Source organism: Heloderma suspectum, chromosome 1, assembly GCF_057233095.1.
Source record: "Heloderma suspectum isolate Gila_16-S chromosome 1, 16-S_ref, whole genome shotgun sequence".
In the NCBI taxonomy this organism is placed as follows: Eukaryota; Metazoa; Chordata; class Lepidosauria; order Squamata; family Helodermatidae; genus Heloderma; species Heloderma suspectum.
This window is the reverse complement of record NC_139458.1, coordinates 403110503-403128612: the sequence shown is the minus strand read 5'-3', so window position 1 is coordinate 403128612 and position 18110 is coordinate 403110503. Positions and strand designations below refer to the sequence as shown.

At 44.3% G+C, this 18110-nt stretch overlaps 1 protein-coding gene across 1 annotated transcript in view; it reads right to left on the bottom strand.

Annotated features, from left to right (window-relative positions):
* LPGAT1 (lysophosphatidylglycerol acyltransferase 1) overlaps positions 1 to 17717 on the bottom strand; it is an 82296-nt gene extending 64579 nt beyond the window's left edge. The window contains exons 1-2 of the mRNA XM_084828867.1: positions 15764 to 17717; positions 14545 to 14812 (exon numbers count right to left, since the gene is read on the bottom strand). Of these exons, the coding sequence (XP_084684993.1) occupies positions 14545 to 14782 (238 nt within the window). The 5' untranslated portion in view covers positions 14783 to 14812; positions 15764 to 17717. The remainder of the gene's footprint in view (positions 1 to 14544; positions 14813 to 15763) is intronic.
* Positions 17718 to 18110: the final 393 nt, after the last annotated feature.

Below are 18110 nucleotides of genomic sequence, written 5' to 3'. Positions count from 1 at the left end.
TAGAAAGCTAAAATGCCTGGGAAAATAAAAAGGTCTTCACCTGGCGCCGAAAGGAGTACAATGTAGGCGCCAGGTGAACCTCACTAGGGAGCTCATTCCAGAGCCGGGGTGCCACAACAGAAAAAGCCCTCCTCCTAGTAGCCACCCGCCTCACTTCCTTTGGCAGGGGCTCACGGAGAAGGGCCTCTGATGATGACCTTAAGGTCCGGGCAGGCACATATGGGAGGAGGCGATCCTTCAGGTAACCTGGCCCCAAGCCGTTAAGGGCTTTGAATGTTAACACCAGCACTTTGAATCGGGCCCGGAAATGGACTGGCAGCCAGTGCAGCTGGAAAAGTACTGGCGTAATATGAGCTCGCAGGCCAGTCCCTGTTAACAATCTTGCTGCCCTATTTTGGACCAGCTGAAGTTTCCGGACCGTTTTCAAAGGCAGCCCCACGTATAACGCATTGCAGTAATCCAGACGAGAAGTTATTAGAGCATGGATAACTGTAGCTAGGCTAACTCTGTCCAGATAAGGGCGTAGTTGGTATACCAGCCTAAGCTGATAAAAAGTGCTCCGTGCCACTGAGTTCACCTGTGCCTCAAGTGACAGTTCTGCATCCAAGAGCACCCCCAAACTACGAACCTGATCCTTTAGGGGGAGTGCAACCCCCTCCAGAACAGGTTGAATATCACCTAGCCGGGCAGACCAACCACCCACTAACAGTACCTCCGTCTTGTCTGGACTGAGTTTCAGTTTATTAGCCCTCATCCAGTCCATTACCGTGCCCAGGCATTGGTTCAGAACAGCCACTGCCTCACCTGGTTTTGATGAAAAAGAGAGGTAGAGCTGGGTGTCATCTGCATATTGATGGCACCTCAGCCCACACCTCCGGATAACCTCCCCCAGTGGTTTCATGTAGATGTTAAACAGCATGGGGGATAAAATAGAGCCCTGTGGAACCCCATGGCACAATTGCCATGGCACAGAGCAATAATCCCCCAGCACCACCTTCTGGAATCGGCCATCCAAGTAGGAGCGGAACCACTGTAGTGCAGTGCCTCCAACTCCCAACCCAGAAATAAAACAGTTTTCTCTTCTGTTCAGCCCTGACACTTTACTTCCCCAAAGTTAATGCTGTCATCGTTCATCTCTCTCCGACTAGAGCTATGCTCCAAGTAGAATGACATGAGCACAAGCTCCGGGCGAGCCAAGTGAGAGCAGAAAAGGGAGAAGAGGAAGAGAGAGGGCAAAATATACCCTAACCAGCCATTCTCTTTCCTCCCTCAGGCCACTGACCAAAGCTCAGCAGCATACCTGACTCGAGGCAAATCAAGTGACAGCAGAGGAAGGCTAAGCAAAGAGAAGAAACCACTGGCCTAACCAAACCATTGTTTTTCCAAGTCATTTCCAGATATTAAGCATCTGGACCCAGACTGGGGCTACCAAAATGAGCGGAAATGCTAGTTTCTGGAAGAGGCAGGTCATGCCCCTTCCAGAAACTAGTGTTTCTGCTTGTTTCAGTGCTTGCCCCTGGAAGTGCTACATTGCGGACATCAATGGCAGGGGCTGTGTGTGTGCTGCTGCTGGAGGGCCTGTGGCACCCACAGAAGTGTCCCATTGGATCCAACCCATATATCTTAAATTCCCTTATAATTCAGGTTAGAAATGGACAGGCAGCAACACTTAACACTTAACAACACTTGAAATTCTGGTCTGTGCTGATATGATTGAGCACATTGTGGATTGCAGTTTCAAATTCTGAATATATTAATATAGTTCCTCAACTACTGAAGATGAACCTCAACAGTTTCATTATTTTATTATCCTGCCCTTTCCCAAAGCTTATGGGTAAAATGTGAAAAACAGAAAATATTCTAAAAATAAGGTTAATATTATTCCCATTTTACAGTGGGGAGCTTCAAGGCTGAGAGATAATGGCTTACCCAAGGCTGTTCAATGAGTGAGCAAACAGTCCACTGCAATGGTGTTTGCTTCCTACCTTCTTTTATTACCTTCATATCAAAAGGAACTAGCACTGAATAATACTAAAATGCTGTTTAAAATATATGAAAACTATTATCTCACCCAGGACTTGTTATGCACACACAGAAGAAAGATACACCAAATGTTCTCAAATCTTCTACCCTTGTGTCCGGAAAAGGAAGGTATTTCCAGTAAGGGTGATCATGGGAGTAGATCAGCATACCTTTTGCAATCATGTTCTTTATTAATAAAAAATACCTGCCCAACGCCCAACCCCCCTTTAATTAGGTGTTAATTCTGTGAAAGGCTGTGAAACTCTCACATTTTGAAATACAGCTTGCCCAAACTCTACAAGCTGGCCATTTCTGAAATGAGGGACAATGTTTCAAAATAAAAACAGAGGTGAAATAACTAACCCAAAATCTTTAGATTAGCAAAGGTACCCTCCTCTTCTTCAAGAGGCAACCTTTTACCTTCTCACCATGAACTCAATTTTCACTCCCCTAGGCTACACTCCATACACAAAAAAAGAGCGTGCCAGCAAATTTAAGTTGCTGATCCTTGCCAGTAAAAACAAAATCAATAGCTGAAATGTCAATAGCCTTCCTTGTGATCAACTTGTTGCAAAACAATTTTCTGTGTGCAGGAACTAAATACCAGCATGATGAACATTGAAGACTTCCATGAAAGCAGACTGCCAATTCTTCATTCAGCTAGGAAGTTGCTTCATTGAAATAGCTTTAGCTACATACTTATTATAAAAAATATAAGACTTTTGTAAGAACCAACAACACTCCTCATAGACAAAGGGTTCAGACAGACAGACCATGTTATGAACAGCGGCACTGTATCTTCTCTACACATCTCTTTCTCTGCAGGGGCACAGCATTCCATAGAAACCAGTTTCTATGTGGGCAGCCACAGTTTCACCAACAATGGATATTCTCCCACCCACCCAGGGGACACTTTCAAATTGCAAATGCCCACCTCTGCCTCCTTATCCACACCCAACCATCCTGGGAACACCTCCTGAAGGCATTTCCCAACTCCATTTCCATGTTCCAGCACTTCCTGTAGCTCACAGGTGCCATTTTCAAACATTTGTTCTCAGCATTTTGCCAAGGTTCTGTAGTCTGTACTTGCACTATGGTTTTTTTAAGGTGCATAATTGGACTTTAAACATACTGTCTATTTCTTTTTCACCATTTCCTCCTTCATTTTTCTAATAAGTATTGCTGTAACTGAAGTAACAAGAAGAACAGTGAGATCCTTACTGATATATCAAGTGAAGAGCAAGTTCAAAATTAAGGTCTCAGCTCTGAGCAGACAAAGTATCTTCAAGCTCTACAGAAATTTATTTTTGTTTGTCATCCATATCACTGAAGGAGATAGTGTCCGGGTTCAGATGATCAGCAGGGAAAGCAACACAGGGTCAGTTGTGTCCCCCGCCCCCAACACCAGTCACGCACCTGGGTTTACCCCAATTACCCGCACCATGTTGTGGGTAGCTATGTTATCTGAACGCAGCACGCAGCGTGAGCATAGTGCATTTTCACCCCACCCTACAACCCATGGCTCACAATATGGATTGTAGGGTGGGTGAAAATGTACTATGCTCGCGCCACACATTGAGTTCGGACAACAAGTCAACCCGCAACACAGTGCAGGTAATTAGGATAATCCCAGTCACGCAACCGGAGGGGGCAGGGGAATCAATCGATGCTGTGTTGTTTCCCCGCTGATCGTCTAAATGAGCCCACTGTCTCCTTTGCCTGCGATGACTACAAAGGAGATAGTTGAGAAGTTCATAAACAGATGAGTAATATTGCAGGATGGGCTTGTGAATCACAACAAGAGTAAATAGTATCCATTTCCACACACACAACAATGAAGAAATATATGAAGGTATAAAGCATACAAATTATGGATGAATGTACGGATAAACAACCTACAAAAAATCAATCAAAAGAAAAAGCTTTGAAAGTCTGAAAGTAGGACAAAATCATCAAGGTATACCTGTCACAGACATTCAGGAATACACTATTAAATCAATTCTTTAGTAAAACACACCTCTGAGCATGTAAACATGCCTCTATGGGATGGGCAAAACATGCTGCTTCAGTGTTCAACCAATTGGTGTGAGCAGAGGAAGCAAATGAAATGTGACTTCAGAACAGGCAGCAGGGAAATGTGTTGTATAGGCTATGCTGTATGGGTTAGTCAGGATAGGAAACACCGCATTGACCAGACACACACAAATGTACATCTGTTCATGTCCCAAAGATTATGTTGACAGTCTGAAGACTGCAGACCAAACTGCACGGGATGCTGGAAGATTCATGTTCAATCTCCTAGTGTGTTGTTTTTTTAAGGGGAAAAAAGATTTGGAATGGTGTTTTACCCTGTTCCCTAAAGCCCATTTTTATAATCATAATGCCCCACAGCTGCTTTCCTACACATGTGCAAAAGCAACTGTAGTGGTAGGCGAACAAACTTGATCACAAAAACAGCCTTAGAAAAAGGGTTCAGCATTTCCTCATCTACCTGCACTGCTGCAATCAGATTTGCAGACCCTGAGCCTACATTTCCCCTTCCAAAGAAAACCACACTGGAAGATTAATCATAGATCTCCTCAGATCACATATGGATCCTAAAAATCAAAGGGATAGTGTTAACTGAGCACAGAGAGTCAGGCAAAAATGAAGAAAAGGTCATGCATCCTACACATATACAAATACTTCCTGTTAGTCACTTATCATCCACTGTAGCATATCCCTCTATGACTACAAAACTTCTGATTTTCACGTCAATTTACAGGTATGATTTTTCCAACTTGAAGCCCGAGTAATGTTGATTCACGCAAATGAAAACACTGGAATGCTTTTACTTGAAACACAAAGTTGCTTTATTAGCCAACATTAATAATAATAGCTAACTATAAACCTCTGCTATAACAACTGAAATAAAAGTAGGTATTTCCAGTTTGTGTCATCTCCAGCGTATAATAGTAAAAGTACTTCCTCTATTCCCCCTCTGCTGATTCTCTTTTGCCAGTACTGTGGCCATTTCATTCCCATAATTCTGTAAGAGAAACCCTTGAAATTTTAACAACATCCAATTTAATATGCAATACTTAAGAGGAATTTAAAAAGTCGAATTAAAAGAACAATACCAAACCGAAAGGAATAAATGTCATCCTGTTTAACGTATCAACGGCAAAAACTGAACGTTATACTGATTAATGTGCACATGACACAAACCTAGGAGGGGTTACAAACATTATGGAACTCAAGTTAGCTGCTGAAATTTTGAGAGATTGGCTAACAAGCAATGTGTGCATATTTTATTGATTTTTAAATGATTGTACAAAACTAATTTAGGGTGGGTGCTTTTACAGAGGTACGTTATCCATAACAAGTAACAATACTGTACTACTCACCACTGGCTGAGTGACTACCAGAGAATGGTATTCAATTCTGGACAGTTAAAGTGTTAAAAGGAATTCAAGGGAGAACACACGCAATTATCAATGAACCCTAAAATAGTGTAAGGAGAATTGATTTAATATGTCTCCCAGGTCTTATAATTTTACAATTATTTCCTTGATCACCTACACCAACTATGTATAATAAGTTTTAGAAATCATTGTTGATAGCCAACCCCTACCAATGAATCAATTTAAATGACATTATGCATATCCAAAAATTATGTAAGAATTTCTGATGTTCTTATATATATGCAGAATAGTATTTTTTACTTCTAAAGTACTGCAACCAACAGACTACAAAATATAATGGAATCTCAGAAATGATTCACATATGCGTGCTTTTTATGGTTTAACACACATATGAGAGCCAGTGTAGTGGTGAGAGTGACGGACTGAGAGCTGGGAGATCCAGGTTCTAGTCCCCACTTGGCCATGGAAGCTCACTGGGTGAATTTGGGCCAGTCACAGACTCTCAGCCCAACCTACCTCACAGGGTTATTGTTGTGAGGATAAAACGGAGAGGAGGAGGATAATGTAAGCTGCCTTGCGTTCCATTCAAGAGGAAAAAAGGCAGGATATAGATGCAATAAATAAATAAGGGTAAGCAATGGCACCTCCGATATGCAGACAATACCACCCTAATGGCAGAAAGCGAAGAGGATCTCAAGAGCCTCTTGTTGAGGGTGAAAGAGGAGAGTGCAAAAGCTGGTTTGAAACTCAACATTAAAAAAACTAAGATCATGTCATCTGGCCCTATCACTTCCTGGCATATAGAAGGGGAAGAAATGGAAGCAGTGACAGATTTTACTTTCTTGGGCTCCAAGATCACCGCAGATGGTGACTGTAGCCATGAAATTAAAAGACACTTGCTCCTTGGGAGGAAAGCTATGGCAAACCTAGACAGCATAGTAAGAAGCAGAGACATCACCTTGCCGACAAAGGTCCGTCTAATCAAAGCTATGGTTTTCCCAGTAGTAATGTATGGCTGTGAGAGCTGGACTATAAGGAAGGCTGAGCGCCGAAGAATTGATGCTTTCGAACTGTGGTGCTGGAGAAGACTCTTACGAGTCCCCTGGACTGCAAGGAGGTCAAATCAGTCCATCCTAAAGGAAATCAACCCTGAATGCTCATTGGAAGGACAGATAATGAAGCTGAAGCTCCAATATTTTGGCCACCTAATGCGAAGAGAAAACTCCCTGGAAAAGACCCTGATGCTGGGAAAGACTGAAGGCAAAAGGAGAAGGGGACGGCAGAGGATGAGATGGCTAGATAGCATCACGGATGCAATGAATATGAACTTGAGCACGCTCCGGGAGAGAGCGCAGGACAGGAAGGCCTGGCGTGCTATGGTCCATGGGGTCACGAAGAGTCGGACACGACTGAACGACTGAACAACAACAACAACATGGCCTACAGGGGGATCCTCTTAACGGGTCTCTCGCAGCCCATAGAGTGTACTGACCATCCCCCACTGTCCAATTTGCCACACACAAAACAACATATTTCCCTGCCCACATTTGCCTTCAGCTCCACCTACCTCTGGCATGTGGCTCTAATTTCCTACAATGGAATGCAATGGAAGCAGCCAGCAATTAAACGCAGCAGATCCCAAATGCCTTCCAAAACAAAACTGTATTCACTGTTCATTTAAAATCTAATAGGAACATGGCAAGACAAATCTCCCTGGGAAGCAAGTTCCATAACAATGCCACTATGGTGAAGGACTTGTCCCTCATCACCACTTTCTGCCACCTCTAATGGAGGAGGAACTTGGAGCACTGCCCCTGTAAATAGCCTGTGTGCAAGTAGGTTGACACAAAAGAAGGTAGTCAATGAGGTACCATATACTAACTATACTATATATACTCACTACAAGCTGCCAGTCTGCAAAGAATACACTTGACTGTTTCCAAGGCTGAGATGTTGAACTGATCAGTCAAATATTATAAAATATTTAAAAGATCAATTATTAGATGCTTTATTTTATTAGATGCAATTATTTAAAACATCAATTATTAACGCAAAACATATTAATTACAAAAAACATCAATTTACTTTATACAAATTTATATTTCCACAACCGCTAATAATATAATTTTTAAGAATTAAACTTTGTTATCTGAATATAAAGGGTTTCATAATTATATTTTGTAGTTATATTTCTAATAAGCAAATGTTTTAAATATTTATCCATTATTTGACCAGTGTCAAATAATTCAGCACATATACTGGATTTAGGACTTAAATAAATCTGAACTCTTTAGAACACTTTATTTGGAACACTTTATTTGTGTTCCAAAAAGGCTTATTCCCTGAAATGGAAAAGTAAGTTTCCAGTGCATATAGAGATGTGTCCTGTGCAAGCATGGTAACAATTGTATGATGCCCATTGACAGAAAGTGAGCATCACAGCAGTGGTGGGAATATCCAGTGCTTTAGGTGGCTATTGTCCTCTCCCCCGTTTTCCTGTTTTTTAACCTGAAAAATCATGCACAAAAATATCATGACACAACATATCTCCATGCACTTCTTAAAAAAATGAAAAATGCTTAAAAAATTGCACTATAATGGTTTTATAAACTATAAATGGGGCGGCTACTGCACTTCTATGCAGAAAAAAGAACATTTTAAGAGAGAAAATGGTGATTACAACTCACTGAAGGATTGGCTACATTATAAAAAAGTTAGCGACAAAGGCACAGGCAGAAAATAAAAGATGGAAACAAAGAGGAGTAGTGACATGCTCTAGGCCTGCAACAATTGCACTGCAATCCTATCTGAAGATTTGGGGGCGGGGGCAATCCCACAACAAATGAGCACATGAAAAAAATAGAACAAGAAAAGAATAAGAATGCAATAATTTGGAAGCAACACTGTCTGGATTCTCTGGAATAACTGAATGAGCAAGCAATTTCAATTCCAGAGAAAATGGCTGGTGTGGAAGCCCCTACATTAATAATGACAACACATTCAGCAACTGCAGATTAATATCCACTGCATTCACTAGATATTGTATGTAGAACACCTAGCTAATATAGCTTATGACAATTTCATGGAAATGAAGTTAAATGGAGCCTTTGAGTAGTCCTCAACAAGATGCGCACAGTTCTTCTGGACAAGTCATCTGTCCTTGAGCATTACTTGCCCACAACCTATATTTAACTCAACCCAGTCTGATGCTCACTTCTAAATTTACAAATATTAACAGAAATAGTAATAATATTCAACATTCTTAAAATACAATAGTATCTCTATACCACTACAGAAGAAACTAAATTACGATCCAAAGACGACAAATAATGAGCAGCAAATATAGCAGGGCGTGGTCTGGATTTCAGCCTGCTTCTCCAATAGCTAGTTTACATTTATTGTCTAACGTAAGTCCCTTGTTATCAAAGTAGGGATTGAACAAGTGGGAGCCTACAACAAAATGCTGTGTTCCAGAAGTCTGGAACCCATGGACATGACCAAATGCTGAGTTTCCTCCCTCGAGATGCTTTGCCAGGCCTTTACTGCAGCTGCCTTCAGCTGCTGCTTGTTTGTGGGTCTTTCTGCCTTCGGTCTTGCCTTCAGTAAGTTAAAAGCATGCTCTATTGGGTTGAGATCCGGTGACCGACTTGGCCATTAAAGAATATCCCACTTCTTTGCCTTGAGAAACTCTTGGCCTGCTTTTGCTGTATGTTTTGGGTCATTATCCATCTGCAATATGAAGCAGCATCCTATCAGTTTGGCAGCATTCGGCTGAATCTGAGCAGAAAGGATAGCCCTATACACTTCAGAATTCATCCTGCTGCTTTTATCAGCAGTCAGGTCATTAATAAACACCAGTGACCCAGTTCCATTGGCAGCCATACATGCCTATGCCATAACACTGCCTCCACCATGTTTGACAGATGATGTGGTATGCTTTGGATCATGAGCTGTTCCTTTCCTTCTCCATACTTTTCTCTTCCCATCATTCTGGTACAAGTTCATCTCAGTTTCATCAGTCCAAAGAATCTCATTCCAGAACTGGGCAGGCTTTTTTAGGTGTTTGCTGGCAAAGGCTAATCTGGCCTTTCTGTTCTTGAGCGTTACCAGTGGTTTGCACCTTGTTGTGAAGCCTCTGTATTTACATTCATAAAGCTGTCTCTTGACTGTAGATGTTGACAATGACATGCCTACCTCCGCAAGATCGTTCTTGACCTGGCTAGATGTTGTGAAAGGGTTCCTCTTCACCATGAGCAGAATTCTGCGGTCATCCACTTTAGTTGTCTTCCGTGGTCTTCCAGGCCTTTTGCTGTTGCTGAGTTTGCCAGTTAATTCCTTCTTTTTCAGGATGTTCCAAACTGTTGTATTGGCCACTCCCACTGTTTTTGCTATCTCTCTGATGGGTTTATTTTGTTTCCTCAGCCTAATGATGGCCTCCTTCACTCACATGGACACCTCTTTGGACCTCATGTTGAAAGTTCTAGTGAGCAGCCACCAAATGCAAATGTGACACTCAGAACCACCTCCAGGCCTTTTATCTGCCTGCTTGGCCATGGGGTAACCAGGAATCAGGCCACACCTGGCCATGCAGCTGCTTGTCAGCCATTCGTTCCATTACTTATGAGCCACCAACGATGGGGGGGGTGTATGCCACTGGCTGTACTTCCTAAATGGTTAGTGCCCCACTTTTGTCAAACCCCTTGAATTACAGCTGAAAGTCCTGACTTCGCTCCCATCTGGGTGTGTTTCCTTTCAACTTCAGTGTGGTGGTGTACAGAGGCCAACTGCCAAAACAGTTATCCTTGTTCCAATATTTCTGGCCCTGACTGTATGTGAAGGATGCAGACACAGTGGAAAGCTTTCATTCTTATTTCTAGTTTGGCCCTGAGACTGCAGCCTTAGACAGAAAATAACCTGTTAGCAATCATTAACAGGCAATTGTAAAGTCTCCAATACATTTACAGTAATAGGAAACCAGCTAAGTACTGTGTCATACAACTACTTCTGGGGCTTTCCCTCGTATGTGGCAAAATCACTTTATCACTGCAGATAGAAAATGTAGGTGAGGGAGCAGTCATCAAAACTCCCCATCACAGGTCCAACCTGTTTTAGCACATGGCTGTGAATGAGTGTCGACACCTGAGAAGTTGAAGTCAAATGCTTCAGAAATTGCTAGCAGATGACATAACTGTAAAGCACATGATTCAAATGTAATGGAAGAGAACTGAAGAGCAATTATTATTATTTTATACTTTAGGGCCTCTTTCTAAAATCATATAAGAAGAAGTATGATGTTTTTTATTCCCTTTAGGAAGAGAGGCATGGTTTCTTAAACATTTTACCTTAGGGAGCAATCCTATGGCCGCTAGTCAGTGGCTAGATGGCTACAGGATACCTGGTTTTCCAGGAACCAACCTTGGAGCCCACACTCCGAAGTTGGTTACTGGAGAACCAACCTTCCCCGCATTCCGCGCTGCCTCACAGGCAGCATGGAACAGCCCTGCACTCCACACTCCAAAGATGGGCGTGGAGTGGTCAAAATGGAGTATTTGAGGGGGTGTTCCAGGCCAGGGAAGGCGGAAATGCTAGTACAACACAACTTACGTGTCATCTGGCAGCCTCCTCCCCCGCTCCGCCTTCCCACAGCTAGACAGCCAAAATCGGCTGTCTAGCTGCAAATGCAGGGCAGGAGAAGCGCAGAGGGAACGATCCCCTCCGAGCTTCTCCTGCCCTGCATTGGACAGGTGGTCGCCTCCGAGTTCGGAGGCGGCCATCTATCCCCATAAGATTGTGCCCTTGAACAAATAAGCATGGACAATTATCTTCTCAACAGTAAGGAGCACATTAAGTGCACATTCACCTATTACATGTATTCTAAATATTCAAAATGGCCAAAATAATGATTACTAAAGGAAAGGGAAGGGGGGAAAATGTACTTCACCTTTCTTTGGACAAAACTCAACAGGAAAAGTAATGTACTTGCTTCTATCATACCTGTACAACTTCTTATACTTGATAAGTTTCTTTATGCATTGTGTAAACAGGAGGATAGCATTACTTTGTTAACACCGTTGTTGTTCATTCTACTATTAGACCAACTGGTTCAAGCATGTACCCTAAAGAATTCATAAATTGTAAAAGAAACTAAGATAGCCATAATGCTCAGAGGTCTATCAGAATTTCAGAACCAGACTATGAGTATAGATCATGGCACACCTTTCAAGCAATAGGCAGAACACACTACACTGACTGCACCATCCTGAAATCAGAAGAAATGGTCTCCAAATAAACATACTTTTAGAACCACAAGTACTCATATCTCACCATGGAACAATTGACTTGAATTTTAACTAGCACTTTTTTATCAGCACATGATATCCCTAGTGTAATAAACAGGAACATTGACCCCACCATTTTCCCAGTAAACTTCACATACCTAAGAGAATACAACATAAAAATCCTTTTCCTTGCTAGAATAACTTTCCTCCATTATGCATGAAGGCTTTAAATAGAAATCTACTGCTGTGAATACTATGTAGACTATTTTTGAGTAAACATCTTTAAAAGTTATAATTTGAGAAAACAAACCAACAATATCTGAAGCCAAATAGGCAAGGAGTGTTTTCTCATATTGGAAAACTGAAACCTTTGAGCCACTCTCAAACTGTATGTGACTTATGTGCTTGTTGCTCATGACGGATGAAGGTAGAAGAAAAACTGAACTCACATTGTAATTTATATTTTACTTTCACTTTATAGACCACTTAAAGATTTGCATAAGAACATCCTAGAAACTGAACAAGAACTAGAATTGCCTCATCCTGGCGAAGAACCACCAGAATCTCATCTTAAAGCATCCAATAAAAAAGTGTTCATCTCAGAAAAGCACACAACAAGAGAGGGCAACAGCTCTTGAAATCTGCTTTGCTGAGAAATGAAGTTCTATCTGGATTCTGGCCAAAGCATATTGACTAGGAAGTAAACCTCATTGAACTCAGTGGAACATTTCCTCGTAAACATAGAATCATAGGGTTGGAAGGGGCCTACAAGGCCATCGAGTCCAACCCCCTGCTCAATGCAGGAATCGAAGTCAGAGCATCCCTGACAGATGGCTGTCCAGCCTTGTCTTGAATGCCTCCCGTGTGGGACAGCCCACCACCTCCCTAGGGAATTGGTTCCATTGTCGTATTGCTCTAAGAGTCAGGAAGTTTTCCCTGATGTTCAGCCGGAATCTGGCTTCCTGTAACTTGAGCCCATTATTCCGTGTCCTGCACTCTGGAATGATCGAGAAGAGATCCTGTCCTTCCTCTCTGTGACAACCTTTCAAGTACTTGAAGAGCGCTATCATATCTCCTCTCAGTCTTCTCTTCTCAAGGCTAAACATGCCCAGTTAATGTTTAGGACGTTCATTGGTTACCGCTGTGTGGCACTATGATCATCCCTAGGCTTGCCTAAATGGGCTAGCAAAACACCAGTGGATAAACATAATTGACACAGGATACTAGCATACTTTCTACATGGCAAATACTGACAATCTCTCTTTTGAATTTGTGAACATCTAAAGATCTGATGGCTACTGTTACATACTGTGCTACCAAAAAAATAAAAGAAGCTAAGGACAGGAAGTAAAAGCATCCATACAACTTCCTAGTTTGGAAAGTCAGTAGTTAAATTGAAATTACTTACTAAGAAGAAATAGAGAACAAGAAAAACCAATCTTTATCATCAAACCAGTAAGAATTGAAAGCATACAAGGAGCTACATAATTAAGGGATATGTACCTGCTCTTCACCATATGCTCTTAAACATAGCTTCTTTATTGACAATCAAAATGTTACAGGGAAGCATACAGGGCTATTACCTTCAGATCAGGGCATTTGCAGTGGTGCATTGAAATCACTGCAAATACATGGGAGCTGCTAAGAACATAAGAAGAGCCATGCTGGATCAGACCAAGGGTCCATCTAGTCTAGCATTCTGTTCACACAGTGGCCAAACAGCTGTCAACAGGAGACCTAAAAGCAGGACATTGTTCTATACCAATGTCTTACTGCTCCATACTAAAGACTTACTATGTAAAGCTGCATAGGTAACATTTTATGTAGCAACCATGGCAGTGATGCATTTATGAACTGAGCTATATTGGGAATATATATATTTCTCCATTTACAGCCATACAGATTTTATCTACAAATGTTTCTGCAATGGTCTGAAATCTGGTAAATGGTGACATTCACAGAAACACATATATTGCTATTCACAAAACTGAATGTCAACATTAACCAGATTTTGGACACTCACTATAACACACAGACATGCTAATTCCCAATATTCTAACAGTCTATTGAAACCACAGACACAACCTAGGATAGAGCTAAGAATAAAAACTGCCCTTCATCCTAAACAATGGATGCACCCTTCTTTCTTCCCTGTAAGTGAATGTTCACCATTCAACCCTATAGAGAAAAATAAAGCACTGCACTTGAGGCTAGTGATGAAGAGAGGGCAAAACCTGCCCTCCACTCCTGTCACTGGGGTGACCCAATTTTCACAGCTATGGTTCCTATAAAGGAACATAATGTGTCCCATTCTCCTAGTATCCTTGCAAAAAACCCTATTTTCCCTCTAGACATATCAAAGTAAGTGCGTGTTTACTTAGCAATAAATCCCAGAAATTCAGCAGGGGTCCCTCTCTTCTCAGAGAAGTCCACCTGAACCGCTCCTCCTTTCTTTTACACAACAAACAAAAACAGTTTTGTTTAAGTGTGCCTTTGAGGAAGGAGGGGAATAAATGGCTTTAGGAACCCATTTGATGCTTTGTATTTTAATTTATCATCTTTTTAATTCATATTTTACAGGGTTTGGGCTGTTTTGAGTTCATTCTTTGGAAATGAATTTGTAAGCTGCTTTGAACACTTTTCAACATTATTCTAAATAAGATAACAAAAAATGTGCATAGGATTACAGCCTAAGCTGTGTTGCTCTATAAACATTGAATATATCCATATAATAACACAGAAAAATATTTTAGGCGACATCCATTCATCTCAATGCTTCAATATATAATTTTATTCCTGTATATATGTACATTTCATTTCAAGTAATAAGTTGCTCTTACCTGTATATCCTGCCCACCAGCCCCAGGATGCCACCATAGCTAAAAGCCATTTAAATAATACTCCTTCAATATACCAGAATCGTTTACTATCCAACAATCGGAGAGGTTGCAGTACTATTAAATACAGAATGTAGGATGGAATAGCAACAAGGTTATTAGCAACCATGAAGCCAAATCTTAAGAGTGCTTTCAGAAATATATAGCCCGCCCTTTGGGCCTGTTCTAAAGTCACAGCCATTCTTTTCACACGGGGATCTGTAGTCTTTTCCTACAGGATAAGAAAGAGAGAAATTACTCAACATGAAGAACACAATTTCCTGCTTACCAATGACCAATATGGCTTTACTTCAAATAAATGGTAGTGCACACATGGCAAGTGTTGAGTCACCTTAGCAAAGATTTCCCCTCTAGTTGGCCTGTTTTCACACATATACTGCATTGAGTCATATCTGTCTTTTCCATCTTGAGGAAAGATAAGTCTGAGGATTGCTACCTAGATTTGCTACACAGGATGTATATAGCCAATCTTACTTTAAAAAAAAAAAAAAATGACCCCCAAAATCACCCCAAGCTACAAATGAGAATCACCTATATTAATTGCCAGTATATTTATGATGGCTAGAAAGAAATCTCACAAAAGCCTTCCTTATGGCCCTGGGTTTTTTTTTAAACAGACAGACATATTTTTATTCAAGTAGATAACTGTATGTTGTGTTCAGTTATGTAAGGTAATAGCAGGCATGCAAAGGAAATATACATTCCCTGTGGTAAGAAAAAAAACAAATGTAATGACAGTACACTCAAAGGCAGCCCTTTTGAGGGTTCCCTTGCTTTTCCCCACAAACAAATTGGTAATATATCATGGCTAGTCTTACACAATAAAAGCAAGGAGATGCTTAAGTCCTCCTTAGTCAGTAAGGGAAGGTGGCAGAAGAAGAAATGTGGTAGAGAATCCCTGATAGGAAGTGGAAGACAAAAAAGGAAGGAAGACCAAGGATGAAATCCCACTGACATTCTTACTTGGGAGTAGGTCCCACTGAATTCAATGGGGCTTGCACCTAACTACTACACATGTGTAAGAAAGACTGCACTATAAAAGCTGGAGAAGAGGAATAGCCAATGTCTATGAACGGCTAAGAGAAATCACTAGGAGATAGCAGAGTAATACCGAGGAATCACAAGGCAAGGCTCAACCGACAGAACTCAGCAGATCACTCACCTTCTGCTGCGCAGAGGAAAGGCGGCGGCAGGGCCGAGGGAGCTGGGCCCGGCGGCGGTAGTACCGGCGGCGCGCGCTCTGGTTGATGGCTGCTGGTCAAGGAGGAGGTGGCGGCGGCGGCAGCTCCTCTGACGGGAAGACGGCGGTCTCATGGACACGGAGGTGGCTGGCCCGACCCCAAAGTAACGGTCGGGGAGCGCTCTGCGCCAGCTCCCTAGTCCCTTTCCAACTCCCTGAGGGGGAGAAAGACACGCGGGGAGTGAGCGACTCAGTAACAGGCCAGCGGCACAAATGTTGGGGGCTGCCACCCGGCCAGCAAAAGCGCCGCCAAGAGGATTTGGCCCGGGTTGTGGCTAAATCCGGCGGCGCCTCCAGACACGGTTTTCGGGGCCTATCACGTCCTCCTCTCCTCGGCCCCTGGAGAAGAGGACTGAGCTCTGCCTCCAACGCCCCCGGCGGGTGTGCCCCTTCCTCCCCACGCTCTCCACCCAAGTGGATGGGTGGGTAGAGGGGTGCGCCCGATAGTGCCAAAGGGCAGAGGTGGCGGCAGCAAGTGCGACTTCCGCACCTGTTGGGGTACATAAGCGCTGTTCTCTGCACGGTACGGGCGGGGGGGGGGTGCTCTTAAGCTCAACAGCACTGCTATCTTTCTCCCCTACAGCCTATTTCGGGTGGAGACGGGATGTAGTGGTGGGGGCGCCTGCTCTGGCCCTCTCTAAAACAGCACTAAACACTTGCAAGAGCAGCGAAAAAAGGCGGAAGCTCTGCTCGCTCCCCCGGTCAAATGGAGAACTCGGAAAGAGAACTCCGCGGGTGCTCTTGAGCATCTTCGCCATTTGGGGAAGACGCAGAGCAGCACTCTTGAGAAGAATCTCGGAGTTAAATGGGGAGGCTCGCCACATTTTAAAAGGTTCTCTTCCTCCTTATGGGACAGATTGGGGGCGGATTGCAGAGAGGAGCATTCTGATTGTGGCCAAAGGTCTTTCAGAACATCAGGCGAGACCCACTATTCACCGGGGGGGGGGGGGAGGAGAGAAGAGAGACAGAAGATCCTGCGGACTAGCGACTCTACAATCAACTCAAGAATGGAAGGTCCTCCCAAGGGTACCCAAAATCTAGTAAGGGGAACAGATTCAAAGGCAAAAATGAAGTGACTCTACTCCCCGCCCCCCAAGACCTTTCACGGGAGGGGCCCTTCAATCTTTGTTCCCATGCAATTTAAAACAAGAAGGATCTCAGCGACTATCCCGGAGAAAAAGGCATATCCTTCCTCACTGGGCTGGTATGGCTAGAAATAGGTTCTTTTCCAGAGACTGAAGCTGCTCCCCCGACAATTCGGGGCTTCTCTCAAGGACACCAACAGGGTGCCTGCCTCTGAAGCCCAAAACAAGGGCGCTCGCGAAAAACGGCGTCGGTGCCTGTAAGCGCTGGGCTCTCAAGGACACGAACGGGGTGTCCGTGCCCCACGCCCCCCCGTTCAAATTCAATCCAGGAGGAGAGCCTCCAGAAGGACCACCGTCCACACTCGCTCTGGGCGGGAGAGGGAGTGGGCACCCCCGCGCGCGCACCCCCCTTCGCCTAAAATGGGCGCGGAGAGGCGGCAGCGGGGGGGCGACCCTGGCCCCTCCCCGCCTCGGGTGCGGGGGAAGCCTTCTCAAGGGCGGCCGGGAGCCCCCAGCCGCTCTCCGCCGCCTCCATCATCGCCAGCTCGCCCGGAGCCAGGGGAGGACCCGAAGAGAGCGCCAGCGGGAACGAGGCGCCCCGACCTGGTCTCGGGCTGCGAGGGGGACCCGCTCAAGGGCGCCAAGGGAAGCGAGAGCCTGCCCTCCGCGTCCCCTCAGGCGGGAGCTGCGGCTGCCCGTCCTAACCGCCCGACGAGAGCGCCGCCCGCCGCTCAGGGACGCCTCCCGCATCCTCCTCTCCTTTCCCCCCGGCGCCCTTTCTCTCGACGGGGGCTCTGCTCACTGGGGAAGGACGGGTGGGGGCTTTCCGTACCTCCGGCCGGCCGGCTTTCTTCCCGGGGCCGGTCCTGAGGAGCTCGCGGGATTCATGGCGGCGGTGGCGGCGGCAGCAGCGGCGACCGTGACTGCCAGGGCCCTGCCAGCCCTCGCCCACCTCTACCGCCGTCGCCGCCTCTTTCCCCTGCTGCTGGCTCGGCGGGTCTCGCTGGCTCCCGAGGAGGTGGAAGCGGCGGCGAGAAGCAGGAGCGGGCCCCCCACTGCAGCAAGCGCCGCTCCCTCCGGCCGACAGCTCCCTCTAACGAGCCAAGGAAAGCCACGCAGGTTTCGTCCGCCACTCCGCCCGCCAGTCAGCCAGCCAAACCCCCGGCGGGCAGGGCCTCGGCAGG